The sequence below is a fragment of the Centroberyx gerrardi genome, chromosome 2, assembly GCF_048128805.1.
Source record: "Centroberyx gerrardi isolate f3 chromosome 2, fCenGer3.hap1.cur.20231027, whole genome shotgun sequence".
NCBI lineage: Eukaryota > Metazoa > Chordata > Actinopteri > Beryciformes > Berycidae > Centroberyx > Centroberyx gerrardi.
In genome coordinates this window covers 16,984,975-16,995,612 of record NC_135998.1, presented here as the reverse complement: position 1 = coordinate 16,995,612, position 10,638 = coordinate 16,984,975, and the positions used below count along the sequence as shown (strand labels likewise).

The 10,638-nt window shown below is 40.7% G+C and overlaps 1 protein-coding gene across 1 annotated transcript; it reads left to right on the top strand.

Moving 5' to 3' along the window:
* Positions 1–3,069: 3,069 nt before the first annotated feature.
* Positions 3,070–8,978, top strand: bspry (B-box and SPRY domain containing). The gene is made up of 6 exons (XM_071905978.2): positions 3,070–3,553; positions 4,306–4,404; positions 5,534–5,764; positions 5,958–5,983; positions 6,147–6,271; positions 7,915–8,978. Exons 1-6 carry the CDS (start codon positions 3,158–3,160, stop codon positions 8,454–8,456), a joined length of 1,419 nt encoding a protein of 472 aa, XP_071762079.1. The 5' UTR covers positions 3,070–3,157; the 3' UTR covers positions 8,457–8,978.
* Positions 8,979–10,638: the final 1,660 nt, after the last annotated feature.

Genomic DNA, 10,638 nt, shown 5'->3' with positions numbered 1-10,638 from the left:
GTCACAGTGTAACTTTAAAAGGATTCTCCAGTCCCTACGGAATTACTATGGACTATGGCTTATTTTCAGCCATATCACCTTCTGTAATGTATATCAGTCCAGAGGTGATTCCTTCTGGAGGCAAGAGCTTTTCTGTCCAGACCCGTCAGACTGTTGCTAAACTGAGCTGTCTGCGGGGTGTGGCTCCACCTCAGATCCCCTCGCATATTAATATGGTGAAATGGAATATTTCTCAGACTCACCAGACTGGAAAATCTAACTATGCTCTTTCACAATTTTCTCATAATCCCAGGGAACAAAACAACCACAAGAAACAATAAATGAATAAACTTTATTTCACATTCTTCAATTGCAAAATTACAAAGCGCCTCAGTCAGGAAAGTAAAAAATAAAATATAAACGTGAGTAACGTGAGTACAACAACTATATATAATTGGAAATAAAAACAAAATGCAGCAATTAAACACAATTAACTGAAAGAAAGTCTCCAAATGTTTGTTTTAAGAAGCGATTTAAAATACTCTGATTTAAGCCTGGTTTCCATGGGCTAGTCATTCCAAACAAAAGCTTTGATTTTTAAACTAGATTTTGGAATGGCTCATAGAAATGTGCCTGCTAGATCCAGCTAAAAGTAATCAATGAAACCTTAAAATGACTTCTGAAAAGACAGTTGCTGTAAAAAGGCTAAAACTGGGGTGATGTAATGTATCTTGGTTGAGGTTAAAAGCCTTCCTGTTGCATTCCTGTTGCAAGACAACAGATTGCTTTGTGACTCATATGAGTACAAGAAATTGCCAATTGACAAGATGAGGGGAAAACATGTGTAGGTCTTTGCAGGATGAAAGCCAAACAAGAGAAATTCAGCTTTATTGTCACTGAGCTGGATAACATTCAGACATTCAAGCATGTGCATGACCGTATGACTGTCCAAACTGGCTTTGATGTTTGAGCTGATCGGCAAGTATAAAGCTGGGTGTCATCTGCAACAATAAAAATGGATCCTGTGACAACTAATTGCCACTCCTTAGAGATACGTACTGAGAAAGGAATAAGGTATAAAATTTGCAGAAGAAGATTAAGGCCACATGTGAAAAATCTACTTGAGTTCTGACATTTTTCTGACTTTTAAACTCAGAATTCTGACTTTATTCTCAGAATGCTGACTCGATTCTCAGAATTCCGACTTTAAACTCTGAATTCTGACTTTAAACTGAGAATTCTGACTTTATTCTCAGAATGCTGACTCGATTCTCAGAATTCCAACTTTAAACTCTGAATTCTGACTTTAAACTGAGAATTCTGACTTGATTCTCAGAATGCTGACTCGATTCTCAGAATTCCAACTTTAAACTCTGAATTCTGACTTTAAACTGAGAATTCTGACTTGATTCTCAGAATGCTGACTGTTATCTCAGAACTCAAATTATTCACATGTGGCCTTAATCCTCTACCATAACAATTCACCACTGGTGTACACCACACTCTTAAAAGTTAAATCATTTTCAAAACATATGTGTGTCTTGCAGCACACATTTGTGTTGCTTTTCATCCCAACATAATATTAATAAATGTGTCAATATAAGTTGCTGTTACCATATTTGGTAATCAAATCACAGATGTGTAGTCAAAAACCAGACACATGGATGTGCTGAGAATGAAAGTGCATGGAGAACAGGAGCAGAAGATGACACAGAGCTTGATATACGTACATATAGCAAAATGTCTATCACCTAGGAAAGACTAATAATTAAGACAGCATATCCAGAAATCCCAACCCACTTTTCCAGTCTATTGATCAGAACTGAATGATCAATAGTGTTGAAGGCAGAGCTCAGATCTAAAGATTTTCAGTTTGCTTGCCTGAATTTATCTTCTGTTTCATATCACTGTGAAGCAAAATGTGGTTTCACTCATACTTTGCATGGTAAGAGAGCTTCAGTATTCCAACCACAGGATATTGTTGTATGTACAACTCCTTCCTTTCTTTCTTTCTTTCTTTCTTTCTTTCTTTCTTTCTTTCTTTAGGTCTCTCCTAAATATTGTAAGCTGATTAAAGTTAACCTGATGCTCGTCCTGCTCACCAGTTGATGAGCTAACTCTTAACATTTCACTCAGTACCTAAAATGCATTGATCTCTGTGAGGCTACAGTCTGTACAGCTGTTTCTAAAAATGTCAGATCAGACTTCATCTTTACTTCAAATAAGCTGGAGAAGACGCTTAACTGCTGCACTCTATACAGCCTGATTCAAAAGTAGGTATATATATTTCTATACTGTATATATTATTATTAATACTTATTATATTATTAAATATTTCTCCTATTTCCAGGTAGGCCTACACTTTAGGTCATGGCTAGAAATTTGATGATTGAGTTAGTAAATAAGTTAAAAATGACAAATTACTGTATATAGCTTTGTTTTATTATTGTTATTGTTATTATTGTGCCTTTTATTAAAATTGTATACTGGAATGAATGAATGAATACAACTGAAAACTGGGCCTTACTTATTATAGCCTATGTTATGGTGTCATTTTTATAACCCCTATTATTGGTAATTCAATATATCAATGAGTGAGTGAATGTAATTGGAAACTAGTATTTAAAAGCACCCATTGTCCGGATGGCACTACTTTTTTTTTCTTTTTTTTTTTTGAGGTGGGGGTTTCTTCTTTGCACTTTTCCTCCCCCATCCCCCGGGTTTTTCTTTTTTGTTTGTTTGTGTGTGTGTTGTTGGCTTGTTGTTGTTGTTTGTCTCTATTTGTTTTGTAATCATGGTTGTATTGTGGCTATATTGGTTGTGTGTTGTATTTTGTATACTTGTGTAAAAAGCAATAAAACTTTGATCATAAAAAATAATTTGTATAGCCTACCTACAGTTGAAACTGAGCGCAGACGACGACATGACTTCAAAGCACACGGCAGTTATGGCTGACGCCCATATCAAACAACTGAAAGCCAGTGGACCAAAAACTTTGTCACTGCAGGTTACAGCCGCTGATCTTGCTTTTCAGCCCTGACCTCTAGTGTCCGTGTCACTTCCGCGTTCAGCTCACCTGTTACACCTGTGTTACAGCGCTGTAGGTGCGACTCCGGCTCTCTCGCTACACCTGTTGCGTTTTTATCACTGCGCTCTCTCTTTACTGTGACTCTGCGCCATGACCGAAGAACTACAGACGTGTGATTTAACATGCAGCAGGTCAGACGACCCGGACACCGGAGAGGAGACCACCAACACTCTGAAAAACAGGGACATGGACTGTGATCAACCCATTTTCTCCGTGTTGAACGGCAGTTTGCAGCAGAGCGCAGCCCAGCCGGGAGACACCTCGGCGGGGTCCGGCGCGGCTGTCGGGGCCACATCACCGGCCGCCACCTCCGACACCGAGTCGGGGATATTTTCCGGTGAATCTGAACTGTGTGTGGAGCATGAGTCTGAGCTGGACTGGTTCTGCACGTCCGAGCAGAAACTCATCTGCTCCCACTGCGCCATCGTGGGCTCCTGCCACGGACACGCCGTGAGTCCGCTGGCCGCTAGAGTCACCGCAGTCCGGGTGAGTTAGCTGCGTTACACTCAAATTATTCAGTTTATATCACCATAATAAAGGCCTCAACTGTCTCGTGGTTTTTACTGTCTTGACTGAGCTGTGCCATAATATTGGTAGTTTTAAAGTTTGGGGGATTTACTTGGGCAGGTGCAAGGTAAATAATGCTTCCCCTTCACTCAAGACTACCTGGGGGGTTGGAAATAGCCTATAGGGAATAGTTAATAGTTAATAGGAAATAGTTAGGTAGGTTACTTCCACTCAAGTAGAATCCTACCTGAGAACCTTTTCTTCTTTAGGTATTTTATGAGTATCAATGTTTTAGGGAAGTTTATCATCATTTGACCTCATCCACTGCATCTCATAGCAGCTGTCACTTTCTATTTATAACACATGCAGTTAGTAGTTTCTGTTAAGAGAGATTTTGCATGCAAACATTTAAAAGAAATTGTGCATTTTATTATTTTGAGACTGTCATTGTATTGAGCAAGGTAGCAATTATAAATCGACAACCACAGGATTTGCCTGGAAAATGTGTGGAAATCGTATTCCAGTGTGTGAAAGGCTTATTTGTTTAGGTGTGTGCTTCATATATCTAATACTTTCTTGGGTGTGCCACATTTTGCAAGTACCACAGAGATTTTCCATGATAATTCCTCACCTTGGCATTTGGGAAGACAAGATTTTCAAGTTGCATTTCAAGCTGGTGGTGTTGTGATGCCATGATGTGTCAGGAATCACAGTGTGTGTCCCCGCAACAGAATCAGCTGGTGGATGTGTGTGAGAAAATGCAGCTGCAGGCCCTGAGGATCGAACGCTTTATCAACCAGACTCTGACAGCCAAAGAGCGAATGCTGCAGGTGAGAAGTTGCCCCCCGACTCCCACTCAGCCGCAGTGTGAATTCAAAACACATGTGCTGTTTGAACACGTTGGTTTTCATATGTGAACTTAGGAAATTTCCCAACAGTCATGTGAAAATGACATTGCCACCAGTGAATTGTCTCTTTGCATGTGAAATTAAGTTTTAATATGTGAAACAGATAATGCCATATGTCATGGCCAGTGAGAACATGAAATAAAATGTTCACATGTGGAAAAAAACACCTTTCACCTTTCACCTATGAATTTAAGTTTCCACATCTGAAGTAAAAACTGTCATGTGATACAACGTGAAAAAAATGTAATCCATCCACACAAATCAACATACCTACATGCTGCCTGTATCTAATTTCATAGGTGACTGTTGAAGGGCTGGTTTCACAAAACTTGGTAAACCGGTGTAACTCACCTGTCTTTTGCACAGTTCTCTTGCACCATAATGATTACAGTAACAGATGACTGATGGATAATCTTTTTACCTGAAGCTACAAAATCCTTAAAATGAGGCACTTTGCAATTGTAAAGGCATGAGCAAGGGAAACAAAGAACTAGTATTTGAGTATTTGAGACTGCTATGCTTCAGTGTCCTCAGTAGTGAAGTATTCATTAACCCACTTGACACCTATGGTGGCCCACAGCGGACAGTAGTCTCATTCACGTGTGAATAAATGACAACTCAATGAAAATAATGTTAACAGGGAGAAATGCTTTTGCATTTGCCCTCCTAATTATTGGGGGCATTTTTGCCCCCTAATTTTTCACTTTATGAGCATTTTATGAACTTACAAGGGCATTTTTGTTAATTTCTGACCCTGATATAAATATATATATGGCAATGTACATTTTTTTATGCCAGATTTGAAAGCATGTCTGATCATATATTTTCAGTCTCAATGGGGTAAATTCTAGAGTATGTTCACATCTAGAAAACTTTATCTTTAACTGTTATGTTGTTGCCCATAATAATAATAATGATATAGTAATAATGATATAATATTTACCCATTATCCCATTGAATTCAATACCATTCAGTTTTCCTGTGGACATCTGCTCCTACACCACATGTCCTGTAGTGTTTCTTGACCTCGCTCCTCTCTGCGTCTGTGCAGGCGACGGCGAGCGGCGCCAGGGAGCAGGTGCTCGCCCAGGTCAGTGCAGTGCGGGAAGCCCTGGAGGAGGAGGAGCAGCGCCTCCTGGAGGAGGTGCAGACAGAGGAGGAGAGGGTGGAGCAGTGTCTCCTCACCCAGAGAGCCCACTGGAGCCAGGCCTTGACAAGTCTCACGCAAACACGCTCCCGCCTGGTTCACACCCTCACGCATACAGCGGACGCACAGCTGGCGGTGAGAAAGGGAGAAACAGTGATGTTTGGCATCGAGGGGGGCGGGGTCAAGAGATGAATGGGGATCATTGTGGGAAGATAATTGGAGAATAGTGGGGACTGTGCTCAAATAGCGGTATTTGGATAATGGTCATGATGATAAACAGCAGTAATGCCCAAGGTAGTAATCATTTGCTTCCTGTCCCGACTTTCAGACTGCTGTCCAGGAGATCGCTGAGAGGTAATCTTTCATCATATGACATGCTTCTGACTATCATAAACTTATTTGCTCAGTCTCGTGGTCAGGACGTCCCAGAGAAGTAATCTGTCTTCCCTTCTCTCTCCCTCTCTCTCCCTCCCTCTGTGTGTGTGTGTGTGTGTGTGTGTGTGTGTGTGTGTGTCAGGGTGGAGGATGCGGAGGGGGTGGGTGAGCCCTGTGACACAGACCAGCTGAACCTGAACCCAGGCTGCAGTGACAGCAAACTGCTGAGAGGCCTGTGGGCCAGCGCCATCCTGCTGGGGCCAAACGGTTCGTTTTGTTTGAATAATTATAAGTCATCCTGGTACTCGCTGCAGTCAGTGTATTCCCTACACACATGCAGTGGGGGGAAAAGTACTCAAATCCTTTACTTAAGTAAAAGCAGTACTATAATGGAAGAATACTTCATTAAAAGTAAAAGTTCTGCATTCAAAAGTTTACTTAAGTAAAACTATATACAGTAAGTATTAGCAGTAAAAGTACTCATTCTGAAGAACGGTCCCTTTCAGATTGTTAAATTGTTGATGCATTAACCTTTAAGAAGTATTTTAATGTTGTATGTCTAATTACTACATATACTGTTGGCTAGGTTAAACTCTAACAATGCAACATATTTTTTGAGCTTATTGTATATTTTGCATGTAAAACCATATTCTGCAAAGTAACTAGTAACTACAGCCTTCAGATAAATGTAGTGGAGTAAAAAGGACAATATTTCCCTCTGAAATGTAATGGAGTAAAAGTATAAAAATGGAAATACTCAAGTAAAGTGCCAGTACCTCAAAATTGTACCCAAGTACAGTAGTTGAGTATATGTACTTAGTTACTTTCTAGCTCTGCACACATGAAATACTTTAACAGAAAACATACAATGTTGTTACGTACATTGATGATAATTAGGGCAGCAGGAAGGCCGCGTACACACTGTCAGTTTTTGGGAATCACTACTGCATTTATGAATGAGAGTGAGTGTCATTATGTATTAGGTACACATTAGAGCAGAGTGACTAGACTGTGTATGTACGGGCAAAAAAAAGAGGGAGTCTCTTCACTCCCTCGATCTCGCGATGGCTGTAAATAATATCTGTAACCATAGTAACGTTTATGCTTCAAACTAATATGGCTGCTGCCATTGCTGGTTTAGACATTTCCAGGCATCAATTTTATCTGTCAAGTTTTGATAAACCACCACCAATAGTGATGTTGTATTTTCTTTCTTCTTACGAAACTGACACTTTTAAGCGACAGGCTGTCGGCAACATTTGGTACCATTTAGTGTTTTTTTATCCTCCTCTGCCCAAATACTTCAATATTAGTACTTTTTTCTCTCGCTGTGGCCACAACAGCCCTCTACTATCTGCCATTTTTTCAAATGAACAATGATATGTCTTAAACTTAACCAGTTGTCCATTGCCGTTCCGGTACACACTACTTGAACTAACCAAATCCATACTCAAATTCAGGAGTCAATACCTGAATCTTTCTGGTAGTGAGTGTGGTTGTAGAATGCGGCTTTGTTTTTTTGGGGCTTTTCTGCTTTATGAGACTCAGTAGACAGACAGGAAAGACGGGCAGAGAGAGGGAATGACATGCAGCAAAGGGAGCGGGCCGGGATTCAAACCTGTGCCACTGTGATTAGAACTTAGTTTTAATGGTACACACTCTGCCTGTTGAGCCACCGGGGCGCACCCCCAACAACCGTATTTAGCTGCAGTGTGTATATGTATATACAGTACGCTGTAGCTGACCTCTGACCTCCCTGTACGGGCGGGGGGTCTGTAACATTACGTCAGACAACGGACTGCATTACACTAAATAATTCTCAAGATGCTGTAAAACATGCCTGCCTATGGTAATTTGCAACATTTGTTTGATTTGTAACATCCAGTCCATCCTCTTCCCTCTTCCCTCAGCATACGGTTCAGCCAATTTGAAGTTTGACGAGCGCACAGTGAGCCCTCTCCTCTCCCTCTCCGAGGATCTTTGCACTCTGACCTTCCTCCCCAAGAAAGCCCGCCAGTCCCAGTCCCCGCCCTACGACCCGGCACGCTTCGACTGCTGGCCCAACGCACTGGGTTTGCTGTCTCTGTCCTCCGGCACCCACAGCTGGGTGATGGACGTGGGCCAGAGCGGGGCCTTCAAGGTAGGGGTTTGCTACGCGACCGTGGAGCGCAAAGGCTTCGGGAACGAGGCGCGGCTGGGCTACAACAGCCAGTCCTGGGTGCTGTCTCACTACGACAGAGAGTTCTCCTTCTGCCACGCAGGGAAGGCCACGCCCCTCCAGGTGGTGAGGAGGCCCAAGAGCATCGGCCTGCTGCTCGACTGGCCCAGCCGGACGCTGGTGTTCTACGAGCCGGACTCGAGCGCCGTGCTGCACTCTGTCACGCATCCCTTCAACGCCCCGCTGCTGCCGGCATACGCCGTGGCCGACCTCAGCATCACCATACTGCACTGATGTGCCGCTGTTTATCTGACTGACTGAAACCCTGAGTGACAAGAGGCTACAAGTCACAAGAGGTTTTGGGAAACACAAACTGTAAATATGATCAGCAGCTCAAAGACTAATTCCTCCATCTGTGCAATAATTAAAACTCCAGTTTTGGCAAGGAAACTTTTTATTTATTCTGTTTGATATACTTGATCTTGAGGACTAGATTTTTTGTTACTGTGTTTTTAATGATTTAATAGATTTCTTTATGTTGATCAAATTATACAGTAGTTATGTTATAACAGTAATTACATTTACTGGCATTGATTTGTTTCTATGAAGTTTGCTATTTGTTTTTAATATGATGAATGAATGTTTTTTGTTATCAGTTTGATCAATGTAATGAAGATTTCCAGAGTGAATGAATGAAAATGAATTCTACTGGTTGATCCAGGACTGTTTTAATTATAATGTGGCAAAGAGACGTGCTACTTACATTTTCTGAGAGATAACTTTGTATGAATGTTATATATTCAGTAAACCTGTGAAAACATGTGAACTTCTTATTAACTGACTCTGCAGTAGAACTTTCCATGACTATACAAAGTGTTTGTTTCCTTTATCCTGACTAACATTTACTCAGAGCTCAGAGGCTTTGAATTTGCTCTCTTTCACCGCAGCAAGGTTTTGGGTTTTTTTGTACCCATGACAGCTTGTATACATTCCTTGTTGAAATTCCAGTTGGTCAGTAGGGACAAAGATATGTTGACAAAGCAAATGTAACTGTAAAGTAATAGATAATGGTCTTTCTTATAGTTGGGCACGTTCAGAACAATATTGTGTTCAACTTTATAAGACGATTGCCTCCTTTTGTAGATTTTCCACTATGAAATGTCCTTGTGTGGTATAAGGCATGAGGGTCAGCCTTAAAAAAACACCTTTGGATTTGACAAAGTAGGTCAGGTTTGTGACGTGAAGGTCATGATATGAACTGTAAATGACAATGCTTCCACCTTGGTAGACTGCAGCAGACTTATGACTGAAAAGGAGAAGCAAACGTCACTGATACCTATCAGCAGTTTAGGCAGAAAACCATTGGAGGGCAGCAATGTCAAACTAAGACTGTACAACCAAGATCATAAGCATGATGTCACACGCAGGTTATCGTTCAATGTTTTATCAACATGATACACTTGATTTGATGATATACAGTCACAGCAAGTTTATAACTTATTTTTATTTTACCTTTATTTTACCAAACTTATGTTTATAAACTCTAAATACTCCATCATAGGTCAGGAAATTTTAGGAGAATGTCTATTAAACTGATATAAAACTGTCATCCCAGGACCATGGACAGCTACAGTTCATGGCTGCAACGTGACAATCCACCCTAAAACTGAATTGATGTATGACAGGCTGTTAAACCGATGCTTGTGAACATGAATATCTCTCTCACTTATAAGCCAAAGGACACAGGCTTTAAAATGCGACATCAATAAGAGACAGAACCTGTAGATAAAATATACACAGCTGATACACTTCACCCAGAGCAACTAACAATCAGTGCAATACACCTAAATTCCTAGATGACCAAATTTACAGGGAACCAAAAGAAAGGCGTGCCGAGGAGCCACAGCACCCAGAAACATAATCCTGTGACCATGGGACGATCATTTAAGAGAGAGGTGCAAGGAAGATAAATAAATTAAGAGCTTCTCCATGGATAATGAATAGTGACTTCACTGACTCATGATAGTTTTCACTGACTCATGATAGAGCTTTTTTCATCCAAACAAGCTTAATATCATTTCAGCACTAATGGCTATGAACCATAAAATACACTGTATCTGTGGAATCACCCAGGATGCTCCAGTCTGTCTCCGGTTTGTTGTAACTGGAGCGTCTGTTAGGATTTGTTAGGATTTGTTAGGATCTAAAAGTGGGAGTATTTGTCGTGTTCTTTTATCTTTCTATTTCACTTGATTTGAACTTCACTAGTTTACTTTTTAAGTCTTTTATCTTGTGGATCTCTTGTCTGTACTTTTGTACTTTTTAATTGTAATTTTTTTACCTTTACTGTATTTTTTATTACTCTGTAAAGCACTTTGAATTACCTCAGTGTATGAAATGTGCTATACAAATAAAGCTGCCTTGCCTTGCCTTGTCTCCATGACATTATCAGGGGAGATTTAACTCATGTTAATAG